The sequence below is a fragment of the Ovis aries genome, chromosome 9 (genome assembly GCF_016772045.2).
Source record: "Ovis aries strain OAR_USU_Benz2616 breed Rambouillet chromosome 9, ARS-UI_Ramb_v3.0, whole genome shotgun sequence".
NCBI classification, from domain to species: domain Eukaryota; kingdom Metazoa; phylum Chordata; class Mammalia; order Artiodactyla; family Bovidae; genus Ovis; species Ovis aries.
Window position 1 is genome coordinate 83,043,654 of NC_056062.1, and position 15,634 is coordinate 83,059,287.

The 15,634-nt window shown below is 39.7% G+C and overlaps 1 protein-coding gene across 7 annotated transcripts in view; it reads left to right on the top strand.

Annotated features, from left to right (window-relative positions):
* Positions 1-15,634, top strand: part of CDH17 (cadherin 17) — an 84,066-nt gene that overhangs the window by 27,442 nt on the left and 40,990 nt on the right. For 6 of the 7 annotated variants that reach the window (XM_042254473.1, XM_042254472.1, XM_042254476.1 and 3 more), the window contains 4 exons: positions 9,680-9,814; positions 10,710-10,848; positions 13,614-13,772; positions 13,880-14,079. In XM_042254473.1, the coding sequence (XP_042110407.1) occupies positions 9,680-9,814; positions 10,710-10,848; positions 13,614-13,772; positions 13,880-14,079 (633 nt within the window). Of the gene's footprint in view, positions 1-9,679; positions 9,815-10,709; positions 10,849-13,613; positions 13,773-13,879; positions 14,080-15,634 lie in introns of those variants that run through there. The other variant, XM_060393503.1, reaches the window with a different exon arrangement.

Consider the following 15,634-nt stretch of genomic DNA (forward strand, 5'->3'; position numbering starts at 1 on the left):
TTCCTAAGAATCTAAATATTTCCTAAGAATCAAAATCTAAGAATATTGGCACAGTTAAAAAAATCATCCTATAATCAAAGCAAAAGGTATCTCTGGGCCAGAGAGTCTGCCGTCACTTCCTCAGACAGAAAGGAGTGGATGTTCTGTGAGTACAGGTCCACGTCTCGTTGAACAGAATCAGAACTGTACATAGTTCTGACGTACTGAACTGCACAATCTCCAGCTTACAAATATCGCAGACCTAGAAACTGCTTCTTAGGATTCGTTCACAGTCTCTGAGGATCCCAGCCAGCAAAATCATTCCTTGGGTTGCTCCACGTCGTTTTCTGTTCTTTTTCCATCAGTCATGCTACAGAGCTTATCTCTTCTAGGCAGGAAATGAGGGCCCCGCTGTCCTGGTTGAAAGTTCTTGTGTATGGGTGTGTGTGTTACAGAGAAGTAGGAGATGAAGGGGATTTCCTTCTAGAATCTCAGAGTCTTCGTGCTAGAAAACACCTTAGAGACTTTTTGTACCAACTGCTTGTTTTCCAGATAGGGAAACTGAGGCTTAAATAAGTTAATGGCATAACTGATATTATAACACTGCTGTTCTCACATTCTAGTCGAGTATATCATGCTACCTAACACCATATATGGCTTCCCAGGTGACGCTAGTGGTAAAGAACCCTCCTGTCAATGCAGGTAGAAATAAGGGAAGTGAGTTCAATCCCTGGGGTTGGGAAGATCCCCTGGAGAAGGGCATGGCAACCCACTCCAGTATTCTTGCCTGGAGAATTCCACAAACAGAGGAGCCCAGCGGGCTATAGTCCATAGGGTCACACAGAGTCAGGCACCACTGGAGTGACTGAGCATGCGTGCAACACCATATGCAAAAATTAACTCAAAATGGATTAAAAACCTAGATGCAAGACCAAAACCATAAAACCCCTGGAAGAAAACAGAAGCAGAAACTTTGATATAAATCATATCTGTCTCCTAAAGCAAAGGAAATGAAAGCAAAAATAAGCAAGTTAAACCTAATTAAACTCCGAAGCTTTTGCACAGCAAAAGAAATGATTGTTAAAATGAAAAGACAACCTACAGAATGGGAGAAAATGTTTGCAAACGATATAACTGATAAGGGGTTAATATCCAAAATATGCAAAGAGCTCATACAACTCAGCGTCAGAAAACAACCTAATTTAAAAATGGGTAGAATACTGAAATAGACGTGTTTCCAAAGAGAACATGCAGAAGGCCAACAGGCACATGAAAAGATGTTCAACATTGTGAATCATCAGAGAAATGTAAATTAATAAACTCTAGAAACGATCCCTGAAAGTACAGGCTTGAGAAATGCAAATTTAAACCACAAAGAGATATCACCTCAAGCTGTCAGAATGGCTATCCTCAGAAAGAGCACAAATGACAAAGGTTGGTGAGGATGTGGAGAACAAGGAATTGCTCGTGCCCTTTTTTTGGGGAATATAAATTGGTGCAGCCACTGTGGAAAACTGTACGAAGGTTTCTCGAAAAATAGAACTACCATATGACTCAGTGACTCCACTCCTGGGTATATGTGAAAAAAATGAAAACACTAATTCAGAAAGATACATGCACCCCAATATTCATAGTAATAGTATTTACAGTCGCCAAGATATGGAAGCAAGCTAAGTGTCCATCAGTGGATGAATGGATACAAAATACATGACACAAACATGCACAATGGAATACTGCTGCTGCTGCTGCGAAGTCGCTTCAGTCGTCTCCGACTCTGTGCAACCCCATAGATGGCAGCCCACCAGGCTCCCCCATCCCTGGGATTCCCCAAGCAAGAACACTGGAGTGGGTTGCCATTTCCTTCTCCAATGCATGAAAGTAAAAAGTGAAAGTGAAGTCATTCAGCCTTATCCGACTCTTCGCGACCCCATGGACTATAGCCTACCAGGCTCCTCTGCCCATGGTATTTTCCAGGCAAGAGTACTGGAGTGGCTTGCCATTGCTTTCTCTACTACTCAACCATCAAAATAACTTCCCTGGTGGCTCAGACTGTAAAGAATTTGCCTGCAGTGCAAGAGAACTGGGTTCAATTCCTGAGTTGGGAAGATTCCCTGGAAAGGGAATGGAAACCTAATCCTGTATTCTTGCCTGGAAAATCCCATGGACAGAGAAGTCTGGTGGGTTACAGACCATGGGGTTGCAAACAGTCAGATATGACTGAGTGACTAACACTTTCACTTTCATAAAAAGAATGTAAATTTGCCATTTGCAGCAATATGGATGGACTTCGAGGGTATTACGCTAAGTGAAATAAATCAGACAGAGAAAGAGAAATATTGTATGAAAGCATTTATATGTGGAATCTGGAAAACAAAACCAACTAGTGACTACAACATAAAAGACTCAGAGAACAGAAAGTTCTCACAGAGAACAAGCTAGTGGTTATCAGTGACAGGTTGGGGGAAGAGGAGGGGCCAAGATAGAGGTAGGGGATTAAGAGGTACAAACTATTATGTATAAAACTCCCTTGAACAGCAAGTCGGTCAAACCAATCAATCCTAAAGGAAATCAACCCTGAATATTCCTTAGAAGGACTGATGTTGAAGCTGACACTCCAATACTTTGGCCACCTGATGCAAAGACCTGACTTATTGGAAAAGACCCTGATGCTGGGAAAGATTGAAGGTGGGAGGAGAAGGGGATGACAGAGGATGAGATGGTTGGATGGCATCATTGACTCAATGGAGATGAGTTTGAGCAAACTCCAGGAGATAGTGAAGGACAGGAAAGCCTGGTGTGCTGCAGTCCATGGAATCTCAAAGAGCTGGACATGACTTAGCAGCTGAACAACAGCAAATAATTTACAAGTATGTACTGTACAACACAGGGAATATGACCTGTATTTTGCAGTAACTATTAGTGGAATATAATTTAGACCTTGTGAATTACTTTGCTGCACCCCTATAATTTGTATAATATTGTGTGCTGTGCTCTGCTGTGCTTAGTTGCTCAGTCTTGTCCGGCTCTCTGTGACCCCATGGACTAGTCCTCCCAGCTTCTCTGTCCATGGGGATTCTCCAGGCAAGAATACTGGAGTGGGTTGCCATACCCTCCTCCAGGGGATCTTCCTAACCTAGGGATCGAACCCAGGTCTCCTGCATTGCAGGCGAATTCTTTACCATCTGAGCCACCAGGGAAGCCCATGTAATATTGTGCTTCAATTTAAATTAAAAAGTAGGTTACATGGCAAAAAATAAAATCTGACATCTCAGAAAAAAAAAAAAAAGCATTTCATTCTCTCTCCATCTTTGGATGTGGAGGTGATGTGGGAAACTCAGCCTTGGTAAGATGCTCTCTGAGCTCTTTATTCCAGGGTAGCATGGAGTCCCCTCATCTGTACCACTTGAAGAACTTCTTACCTGAAGTCAGGGAGACACAAAACAAGCTTATTGCCCCATGAGGTTGACCCTTGCATTATTAACATATCCTCCAAAAAAGAAAGAAGCAAACAAACAAAAGGAAGGAAGGCAGGAACTACACATCTACAGATTTCTTTCACTGAAGATTTGCAACCATCCCCAGCTCTGTACTCTCAGGGGCTTCCAGAGGAAAGAATTGTATGATACATTTCTGAAATAGGTCATTTTTTGCCTTTTCTCTTTGTAATGTATGAGATGTAACTCACATATCTTAAGATTTGCCCTTTTAAAATGGCCAATTCTTTGGTTTTTAATGTATCATAAAAATATGCAACCATCACCACTGTCTGATCCCAGAACACTTTCACTTTCAAAGAAACCCTATACCCACTGGCAGTCACTCTTTCCTCTCCTCCCAACCCCTGGCAAACACTGATTTATTTTCAGTCTCTATAGATTTGCCTTTACAGACACCTCATAAAAATGAAGTCATATAACATGTGGCCTTTTGTGTATAGTTTCTTTTACTTAGAATATTTTCAAGGTTCATCCATATTGTAGCAGCTATTAGTACTCCACTCCTTTTTCATAGCTGAATAATATTCCATTGTGTGAATATGCTACCTTTTGAATATCCATTTATCATTTGATGGACATTTATGGCTATTACAAAGTAATGGAATTATGGACATTCATGTACAATTTTTTGTGAGGACATATGTTTTCCATTCTCTTGGATATATACCTAAGAGTAAAATTTCTGAGTCATGATAAATTTAATATTTAGCCTTTTGAATAACTGTAAAATTGGTCTGCAAAACAACTGAACTGTGTTACATTCCCACCAGCATTGTATAAGTGTTGTGATATCTCTACATCCTTGACAACGCTTGTTACCATTTAAAAAAAATTTGTAATTAAAGCTATTCTAGTGGATAGAGTGGTTTCTTTGTGGTTTGGGTTTCCCTAATGATTAATGTTAATATCTTTTAATGTACTTATGTACTATTTGTATCTGTTCTTTGGAGAAATGTCTCTTCAAATCCTTTGCCTATTTTTAAATTGTATTATGTCTTTTTATTGTAAGAGCTGTTTATATATTCTGCATAAAGTTCCTTATCATACACATAATTTGCAAATACTTTCTCACATGCCGTAGATTGTCTTTTCAGTTTCTTGGTAATGTCATTTGAAGCACAAAAGCTTTTGATTTTGAAGTTCAATTTATTTATTTTATTTTCTGTTTGTGCTGTTGATATAATATCTAAAAAACTATTGCCTCATCAAGAGTCATAAGGTTTTATGCCTGTGTTTTCTTCTTAAAGTTTTATAGTTTTAACATTTAGGCCTTTGATCTATTTTTAGTTGTTCCGTGCATGGTACAAGGTAGGGATCTAACTTCATTTTCTTTTGCATGTGAGGATCCAGTTGTTCAAGCATCATTTGCTGAAAACACTATTTTTTCCCCCTTGAATTATCTAAACACCTTTGTTGGAAATTAATTTGACAATAAATACAAAAGTTTACTTCTGTACTCCTGATTTTGAGTCCACTGATCTATATGTCTATCCTTATGCAGTGCCATAAGCTTATTGGCCCATGAGGTTGATCCTTAGGTTATTAACATATCCTCCAAAAAAGAAAGAAATTCTTATACAGTTCTATAATATTGTAGCTTTGTAGTAAAGTTTGAAATTAGGCAGCGCTAGGTCCCCTAACTTGGTTCTTCTTTTTCAAGATTGTTTTGGTTCTTTTGGGTCTTTTACATTTAAACCTAAATTTTAGGATCATCCTGTTAATTCTACAAACAAGACAAAGGTAATTTTGATAGGGATTGTGTTGAATCAGTATCTCAACTTGGGGAATATTGCTATCTTAAAAATCTTGTTTTTCAGGTTTTAAGGATGGGGTGTTTTCCATTTATTTAGATCTTTAATTTCTTTCAATAATGTTTTATAGTTTTCAGATTAAAAATTCAGATTTTCTTATATTTCTCAGGTTAAATTTATTTTGAAGTATGTTATTCTTTTTAATCTTATTGTGTATGGGGTTGTTTTCATAACATCACTTTAAGATCTATTTTTTGCTAGTGTATAGAAATAGTATTGATTTCTGTATATTAATCTTTTGTCCTGCAGCCTCATTGTACTTGTTTATTTGCTGTAAAATTCTTTGTAGATTCCTTAAGATTTTCCATATAAAAGATCATGTCTTCTGTGAATAGAGGTACTTTTATTTTCCAATCTGGATGACTTTTATTTCTTTTCTTGCCTAAGATCTCAAGTACAATATTAGACAGGAAGTCCTCTACATGTGAATGAGTTTTGTTCCGAGAGTGCGTTCTTAAAGTCCAATTTGTTCATAAGTCCAACAGAGTTAGACTAGTTACCCAACAATTGGCTATAGAGTACCACATTATAATTGGTTTATAATACTTTTCACACAAATAATATGCAAAAAACAAACATAAAAAATGAAAACATTTTTAGCCTTACAGAATAGTACCTTGAAAATACAGGACAGCACCTGGCATACAGGGGCTGGTACAGAGTGAATAGGCAAGAAGAGTTACTGACCTGAAGAGGGAGAGGAGGTGGCAGACGACAGAGCTGAAGGAGTGTCAGCAATAGGAGACAGAGGGCGAGCTGCAGTTTCACTCCTGCCTGATGCTGATAGCACAGGTTCTGGCTCCTTGCTGCGTTCAATTCTACCCTTTTGATAAAATGATCCAGTGATGTCTGGGTAGGGCCTCTTTTCTTCTCATCGTAGATGATATCTTGGGCTTGAAATTAAGACATTATACTACTACACTCTATACAGTGCGTGCATGCTCAGTCATATCTGCCTCTTTGCTACCGCATGGACTGGAGCCCACCAGGCTCTTCTGTCCATGGCATTCTCCAGGCAAGAATACTGGAGTGGGTTGCTATTTCCTCCTCCAGGGGATCTTCCCAGCCCAGGGCTTGACCTAGCATCTCCTATGTCTCCTACATTGGAAGGCAGATTCTTTTCACCATCGAGCCACCTGAGAAGCCCATCCTCTACAGAACTGTAAAGTCCACAAAAGCACAACCACTTATAGAGGACGCACACATGTGACAACGTGCGCCAGATAAGTGAACTAACTTAAGACATGGAGATGCATTTTCGAATCTCTGAGCGCTCACAACTTGAAGGGGACTTACTATATAGAAGTGGCAACACTGGGCTTCATTTCCTTGTTCCTGATCATACGGGGAAAGCTTTCAGTCTTTCACCACTAAGTATAATATTAATATTAACTGTGGGTTTTTCTTATATATCCTTTACCAGGTTGAGGAATTTACCTTCTACTCCTGAACTGTTGCATATTTTTCATCATGAAAGGATATTGGATTTTGTGGAATGATTTTCTGCCTCTATTGAGATACTCGTCTGGTTTTGTCCTTAATTCTATTAATTAATTGGAGTATTAAATTAATTGATTTTTGTACCTTGAACCAGCCTTGTATTCTGGGATAAATACCACTTGGTCATGATATATAATTTTTTATAGTTGCTAGATTCAGTTTGCTAGTATTTTGTTGAAAATTTTTGCATCTGTATTTATAAGAGATATTGCTCTGTAGTTTTATTGCATTTTTTTTCTGATTTACATATAAGGATGATATTGGCCTCATAGAATAAGTTAGGAAGTGTTCCATACTCTTTTTTTTTTTTTGGAAGTATTTGTAAAACTTTGGTGTTAATTCTCTCATTGTTAGGCAGAATTCACCAGTGAAGTTATCTAGACCTGGACTTTCCTTTGTGGGAATTTTTAAAATTATTAGCTCAATCTTTTTACTTACTATAGTTCTTTTATTCTTTTGTCAATTTTGGTTCAGTTCAGCTGAGTTCAGTTGCTCAGTCGTGTCCGACTCTTGTGACCCCATGGACTGCAGCATGTCAGGCCTCCCTGTCCATCACCACCTCCTGGGATTTACTCAAACTCATGTCGATTGAGTCTGTGACGCCATCCAACCATATTATCCTCTGTCACTCCCTTCTCCTCCCGCCTTCAATCTTTCCCAGCATCAAGGTATTTTCAAATGAGTCAGTTTTTCTCATTTAGTGGCCAAAGTATTGGAGTTTCAGCTTCAGCATCAGTCCTTCCAATGGCTATTCAGGACTGATTTCCTTTAGGATGGACTGGTTGGATCTCCTTGCAGTCCAAGGGACTCTCAAGAGTCTTCTCCAACACCACAGTTCAAAAGCATCAATTCTTCGACCCTCAGCTTTCTTTATAGTCCAACTCTCACATCTATACATGACTACTGGAAAAAACATAGCTTTGACTAGATGGACCTTTGTTGGCAAAGTAATGTCTCTGCTTTTGCATATGCTGTTTAGGTTGGTCATAGCTTTTCTTCCAAGCAGCAAGCGTCTTTTAATTTCATGGTTGGAGTCACCATCTGCAGTGATTTTGGAGCGCCGCCCCCCCCAAATAAAGTCTGTCACAGTTTCCACTGTTTCCTCATCTATTTGCCATGAAGTGATGGGACCAGATGCCATGATCTTCGTTTTCTGAATGTTGAGCTTTAAGCCAGCTTTTTCACTCTCCTCTTTCACTTTCACTGAGGCTCTTTAGTCCTTCTTCACTTTCTGCCATAAGGGTGGTGTCATTTTCATATCTGAGGTCATTGATCTTTCTCCCAGCAATCTTGATTCCAGCTTGTGCTTCATCCGGTCCAGCATTTCTCATGATGTACTCTGCATGTAGGTTAAATGAGCAAGGTGACAACATACAGCCTTGACGGACTCCTTTCCCAATATGGAACCAGCCTGTTTTCCATGTCCAATTCTAACTGTTGCTTCTTGACCTGCATACAGATTTCTCAGGAGACCGGTCAGATGGTCTGGTAGTCCCATCTCTTGAAGAATTTTCCACAGTTTGTGGTGACCCACACAGTCAAAGGCTTTGGCATAGTCGATTTTGGTAGTTTTTGTCTAAGAATTTATCCATTTCACCTAGGTTGTCTGATTTGTGAGAAAACGATTGCTCATAGTATTCTATTTAGATTTTTTAATCTCTGTAAGTTTGGTAGTGATGTTCCCTCTTTTTTTTTTTTTTTTTCGGTTGTACCACGTGTGGCTTGCAGGTTCTTAGTTCCTCAACCAGGGATTGAACTGGTTGAGATAAGTTCAGTTGAAGATTTGTTCATTGTATTGATCTTTTTTTTTTTTAATCAACTTTTGGTTTTGTTGATTTTCTCCTTTGCTTTTGTATTCTCCATTTCATTACTTTCCACTTTATATTTCATTCTGCTTGCTTTGGGTTAGTTTAGTCATCATTTATTTAGTTTTTGTAAAAAATAATTTTTTATTTATTTATGGCTGCTCTGGGTCTTCATTGCTGCATATGGGCTTTCTCCAGCTGTGGTGAGCAGGGGCTAACTCTTTATTGCCATGAGCGGGCTTGTCATTGCAGTGGCTTCTTTTTTTGTGGAGCACATGCCACTTATTGTTTAAAAAATATTTCCTTAAGATAAATTCTGTTTAGCAACATTTGCTATTAAAGGCTATAAACATTTTATGCCTCAAGTTATTTCCAAAAGGATTATGCTAAGTTATATTTTCATTAATAATATATGTGCCTCTTTCCATTCTTTATAAGAGCTTTTACAACATTGGCTATTATTGATGTTTGACTTGTGAATATAGAAAAATATATTAAAATTGTTAATGAGGTTGAATGACTTTTCTGTCTGCTTTATTTTACGTGAATTTTCTCTTCTGTGGTCTTAAAAGTACTATAGCTATCCCATGGGTGATCATTGACATTTTCTTCATTTCTGAAAAAGTGAGATTTTCATACAGAATATTATCAAATAAAGCCACTTTAAAGTTGTTTCCCCTAACATTAAAACATCTCTTAATCTTTGTCACAGTTTTTAGAAGTACTAAATGCCATCTTTTTCATCCTAGCAATGAAACTATAGTTCTTAATGTTTCTAAGAAGCTAGTAGTAACATAGCTCTCAGATATTCCCAGAAAAAATCTCATCTAACTCTAGCTGTAATGTAAAGTATCAATTGATTTTTGTAAATATATTAAATTATGTCATTTATTGTTTCTTGAGAGACATGTAGTTTGAATGTTAGTTAATATTAAAGCAGACTTTTAGAATGTATCCCTTTAAAAGCTTAGAAATTCTTATTTTGTTGATTGTGCAAATAAAAATGTTACCTGAAATTGGTGACTTTCAACAAATTCTACAACATTGCTCTTCCTAATGACTTAATCTAATTTTTGCTTTTTCCCAGTTTAAGGCCAATCCTCCTGCTGTGACTTTCAAACTAACAGGGGAGACAGATGGCATATTTCAGATACAACCTGATGGACTTCTATATCACAACAAAAGCCTGGACAGGGAAACAAGAGCTGTTCACAGACTCCAGGTGAATCGACGCCAGGCCATGGACACCAGCTCCAATCTCTGAGCGCCAGAGATGCCACTGGCATACTCCTCCCCAGCACAGAATCCCATTTCCACTCTCTTGACCCTAATGATGTGTTTGCCAATCTTGTTTGTCCACATTTTTTTCTTTTAACCAACTAGAGAGTGATTTGGTAAAGATATCCCTGTTTTTAGGCTTTTTGACCAGGTAACCCAAGTTATATTGCCAAGGCTCTCAGATGGATCACTCATCCAAGTAAGGCCCTACTTAGGCACCTGGATCAAAACCGTTCAACACTTCTTTGACGTTTCACTGGTGTCTTGCCCTGGCTGTTGGGTGGACTCTGGCTCCACAAAGAAGGCAGCATTGGTGCTAGATGGCCCGCCTTTGGGCCTTGCAAAAAGCAGAAGTAACAGATGACCAATGCGTAGTCTGACTAAAGAGACCTCTTCCCTCTCTTTCGCCCTTAGGTTTCGTGGTTTGCGTCTGAATACACAGAAATGGTAGAGAGCTAATTGTGGGTAAAGAGCAGGCCAAAAGCTTTCTGTTGGTAAACATGCAGACTGACCACTAAAGTGCCTCTGCAACCGCTCGTGACATTTCCATACCCTAAAGGGTCAAAGTGTTCTTATTTCACTGATTCTAGCTATTTAGAAAAGAGCATGTCCAGTGTCCAGCATATCCCACTGCTGGAAAACACAGTCATGATTAGTTTGGCTTAACTGATAGGGCCTCTATTTTAGCAGCCCCCAATTTGGGCTTTTATGGGTGTCTTTCTCCCCTGTAGTTATCAGACCATTGATTCTTTGGGCTCTAATTTCCCTCAAGTGACTTTTGGGTGTATGATATGAGGTTCAGACTCACCAAGAAGCTTTCCTTTTCCTGTCAACATCAGGTCTCAGCCCTGGATGCTCAGGGAAATACAGTGGAGGGCCCGGTCCCTGTCACCATCGAAGTGAAGGACATCAACGACAACCGACCTGTGTTTCTCCAGCAACATTATGAAGGCTCAGTAAGGCAGAATTCTCGCCCAGGTAATACGCAGGAGCCTGGAGATATTTGGCAGAATGGCACATTTGTGTGGTTAACAGCTATAGCTATCATTCATTAAGCGCTTACTATCTTATTTAATTTTATTTATCTTATTTAAATTTCACAGCAATCCTCTGGGATTTGTTTTATTATCCCCATTGCTCTAGGGTACAATTTCTCACCCTTGGCACTACTGACATCTTAGGCTCCATAATTCTTTTTTGTGTTGTTGTTTTTCTTTTTTTTGGTCAGGGGCTGCTGTTCTGTGCATGATAGGATGTTAGCAGCTTCCCTGACATCTATCTACACATCAGATGCCAGGAGCAACACTTCCCTTCCAAGCTTTGATAGCCTAGATGTCTTCAGACATTGTCAAATATCTCTTGGGGGCAAAATCACGCCCAGTTAAGGACCACTATCTTAGGATGAGATTTTAGAATACCTCACAGCTCTAGAGGGGCTTCCCTGGTGGCTCAGACGGTAAAGACTCTGCCTGCCATGTGGGAGGCCTGGGTTCAATCCCTGGGTGGGGAAGATCCCCTGAAGAAGAGAATGGCAACCCACTCCAGTATTCTTGCCTGGAGAATTCCGTGGACAGAGGAGCCTGGTGGCTATAGTCCATGTTGTTGTCAAGAGTAGGACATGACTGAGCAATTAACACACACAGCTCTAGAACACTCTGGAAGGGTAAGCTTACTTTCCCACACCCTCCCAGAAAATTCCACATTCTCATGGTCATTACTGGCTCCCAGTTCTTTTTCTTCTCTTACTTCCAACTCCTAGCTAGGGCTCATCCTTTCACAATTCTCTTACCTTTCATCTTCAGGAAATCCCCTCATCAAAGCCTAGATGTGTGTGGTTCAGTTCAGTTCAGTCGCTCAGTCATGTCCAACTCTTTGCGACCCCATGAATCGCAGCACGCCAGGCCTCCCTGTCCATCACCAACTCCCGGAGTTCACTCAGACTCACTTCCATCAAGTCCGTGATGCCATCTAGCCATCTCATCCTCTGTCGTCCCCTTCTCCTCCTGCCCCCAATCCCTCCCAGCATCAGAGTCTTTTCCAATGAGTCAGCTCTTCTCATGAGGTGGCCAAAGTACTGGAGTTTCAGCTTTAGCATCATTCCTTCCAAAGAAATCCCAGGGCTCATCTCCTTTAGAATGGACTGGTTGGATCTCCTTGCAGTCCAAGGGATTCTCCTTGCAGTCCAAGGGACTCTCAAGATTCTTCTCCAACACCACAGTTCAAAAGCATCAGTTCTTCGGCACTCAGCCTTCTTCACAGTCCAACTCTCACATCCATACATGACCACAGGAAAAACCATAGCCTTGACTAGACGGACCTTAGTCGACAAAGTAATGTCTCTGCTTTTGAATATGCTCTCTAGGTTGGCCATAACTCTCCTCCAAGGAGCAAATGTGTGTGGTAGGCTTTACTAAAGATTTAGAGAAATGAAGGAGCATCTTGTCATAACAGTGCATAAAATAAACATGAATATTAGACTTTGAGTTCTCAGAAAGACTCTTGGCCATTTCCATCGACTCACTCTCAAGCTTCCTTCTGTGTTATTTAATGTTCTCTCTCATTTTTCAATGCCCACTTCCAATAACTCAGGAAGAGTATTCCTTTCACTATATTATGTGGAGTAATTTCATGTGTCTCTGTCCCTGAGGTTGCATACCAAAGGTTCACTGCTGAACTGTGTTAAGTAATAATCTTGCAGGTCTTATTCTTCACCAATAAGAATTTCTAGTCCAGTGGTTCTCAAACTTTTTGGTCTTAGGGCCCTTGTATTTTCCTAAAAACTATTACAGGCTCCAAGGAAAATTTTTAAGGATATATGGCTTATATCTAGTGGTATGCTGGCAAATTTTAATAGCTGTCTATTTAGGGGGGCAGAAAAAAACCTCTGATTTGTAGCATTCATCAATTTCTGTGGTATAAGTACTCCTACCATAACCCATTTTAAACAACCAATGGTGTTAATAATTGACTCACAAAATTTCTGGAAATTCAACTGGGTTGTACAAGTTGGCTCCACTATATCACTGGTTATATCTACCAATATTTATCATATTTGAAATTAAAACTGAGAAATTGAAAAATTATTTAGTAATTGATCCAAAGTATTTATCGTATTTTAATTAAAAGAACTGTATTTTCAAAGATAGAAGGAATTATTAAGAAAATGGCATTGTTTTAGTCTTTGCACACCCTTTAGTGTTTGGATTAGTTGAGAACAATTGGATTCTTATGTCTGTTTTTGCATTCACTTTGTGGCCATAAACTGTTTTGGTTGAAACATTTAAAGAAAAACTGTCCTTAGGCAGACATGTAGTTGAAAAAAGGAGTATTGTAACAGTGTTTTCAGATAACTGTGAATAGTCTTTGATACTAGACAAAACTCAGCAAGGGATGGTTTATTGTTGATTGCAATGTGGAATCTGAAACTGTATCAATGTTTTTTTGGGTACTCCTTTATGCTAAAATGCATAGATTTATCTTGTGATTTGGGTGGGTCTTTTATACATACATGACCTTAAAAACAGTCTCAAAGACCCCCAGAGGTTCCTGGACCATACTTTAAGGAACTTCATCCTAGGAAAAAGTAGCAGAATAAAGATTTATTCCACACTAATATGAATTATGGCACATTCCTCCACTCTATTTCTGCCCCTTGGAAGGCAAATGTGTCTATTGTTGGTTTAATATCTTTTTTTAATATCCAAATATCTTTTTTTTTTTTCTGGGTACATTTTGTTAAACAGGAAAGCCCTTTATGTATGTCAACGCTACAGACTTGGATGATCCAGCCACACTCAATGGCCAACTTATTTATCAGATTCTCATGCAGCTTCCCAAGGTCAACAATGTCATGTACTTTCAGATCAACAACCAAACGGGAGGAATTTCACTTACTCCACAAGGTGAGTTAAGCGATGCCCTCATGGGACTCTCTGAATCAATACAAACGACCTAGATCCATATCATCTTCAGAGACATTTCCTTTCCTCTTCTCTCCTACTTCCCATAGGGTCCCAGGAATTGGATCCTTTGAAGAATCCTCAGTACAAGCTGGTGGTCTCAGTGGCAGACATGGGAGGCCTGACTGAACATTCCTTTAGTGACAGTGTACCTGTGGATATTACGGTGAAGGAGAATATTTGGAAACCGCCAGAACCTGTGGAGATTGAAGAAAACTCGACTAAACCTTACCCCTTTAAAATCACTCAGGTAGTGCCCAAGGAATGCTAACAGCCTGCCCAATCAATACACTCACATTGTAGGGGCCCACCCTCGTGGTCTTCACTGATGTTTTTGCATATTGTCATTATAAAGCAAAGTAAATAAACAAAATCTCTGGCCCCAAGTCTCTGGAGTTTGCCTTCATGGGTGAACTCTGGACTGTACCAACTTCGATTCATGGGCGCTAAGTCACTTCAGTCATGTCTGACTCTTTGTGACCCTGTGGACTGTAGCCCATCAGGCTCCTCTGTCCATGGGATTCTCCAGGCAAGAGTAGTGGAGCAGGTCACCATTTCCTTCCACGGGGTTATCTTCCAGACCCAGGGATCAAATCCAAGTTTCCTGCATGGCATACAGATTCTTTATCATCTGAGCTACTAGGGAAGCCCAACTTACATATATTTGAGTTTTAAAAGAGAACTTTACTCACCTTCATTTTCTAAGTAGATAACGCTGTTTTCTTTTTCTTGTCTATAGTGTAGGATATGGCTGAGTTGTATATGGTACATGTGCATGATTTGAATTTGAGACTGCAAATTGCTTCTTATTCCGGTGGGGAAAATCTTGATGTGAAAGATGCGCCCCATCATAGGCTGAGGGGCAGAGACAGGACTGGCCAAGAGTAAGAGCTGAGGAGATAGCTTTTACCTTTGGAGCCCACCCTCTTCCCAAAGCCATCCCCTCTAGGTACCTCCTCTCTCCCTTCAGACCCTCCCCTGGTCCTACCTGTGTCTCACTCTGAGCCTTCTCTTCCTGCTTTAATTCCTGGAAATCCACTCCAGGGCCCACCCAGATCTGATCTTTTCTGGGAAATCAGGAGATTTTTTGACGCAAAAAGCTGTGAGTCAGTGGAAGATCACTGGATTTGGAAGCAGATAAGCAAAACCACATTCTTGCTCTGTTATCTCAAGGACTGATCATAAACAAAGAAAGTGAAAGTCGTTTTCTACTCTTTGCTACCCCATGGACTATAGCCTGCCAGGCTCTCTGAAGGGGGTTTTCTAGGCAAGGATACTGGAGTGGATCTCCATTTCCTTCTCCAGAGGATCTTCCCAACCCAGGGATTGAACCCAGGTCTCCCACACTGCAGGCAGACTCTTTACCATCTGAGCCACCAGGGAAGCATAAACAAGTCATTTGTTGTTTATGAGAAGTTGAGGCAACTTCTCACCAATAAAATGGGGATAATGACAGCTCTTTGGGGTATGACAGAAGTTAATTAGTATCTGTGAAAGTAGATAAAACGGATTAACGTTATAAGGCAGTTCTAGTCTCTGGTACTCCTATTTTTTTTTTTTTTTCAAATGGTACTGCTGTTGTTAAGGGGTCCTGGAATGGCCCATCCCACTGTATCTCTCATCTAACTTAAGATTTTTATTTATTGAAGTTTTTTAATGTGAAAAATGTTTCTCCTCCTTTTACAAATTTACTTATTTATTTAATTGGAGGATAATTGCTTTACAATGTTGTGTTTTTTTTCTGCCATACAACAATGAGAATCAGTCATAACTGTATATATAGCCCTTCCCTCTGAAGCCCTCTC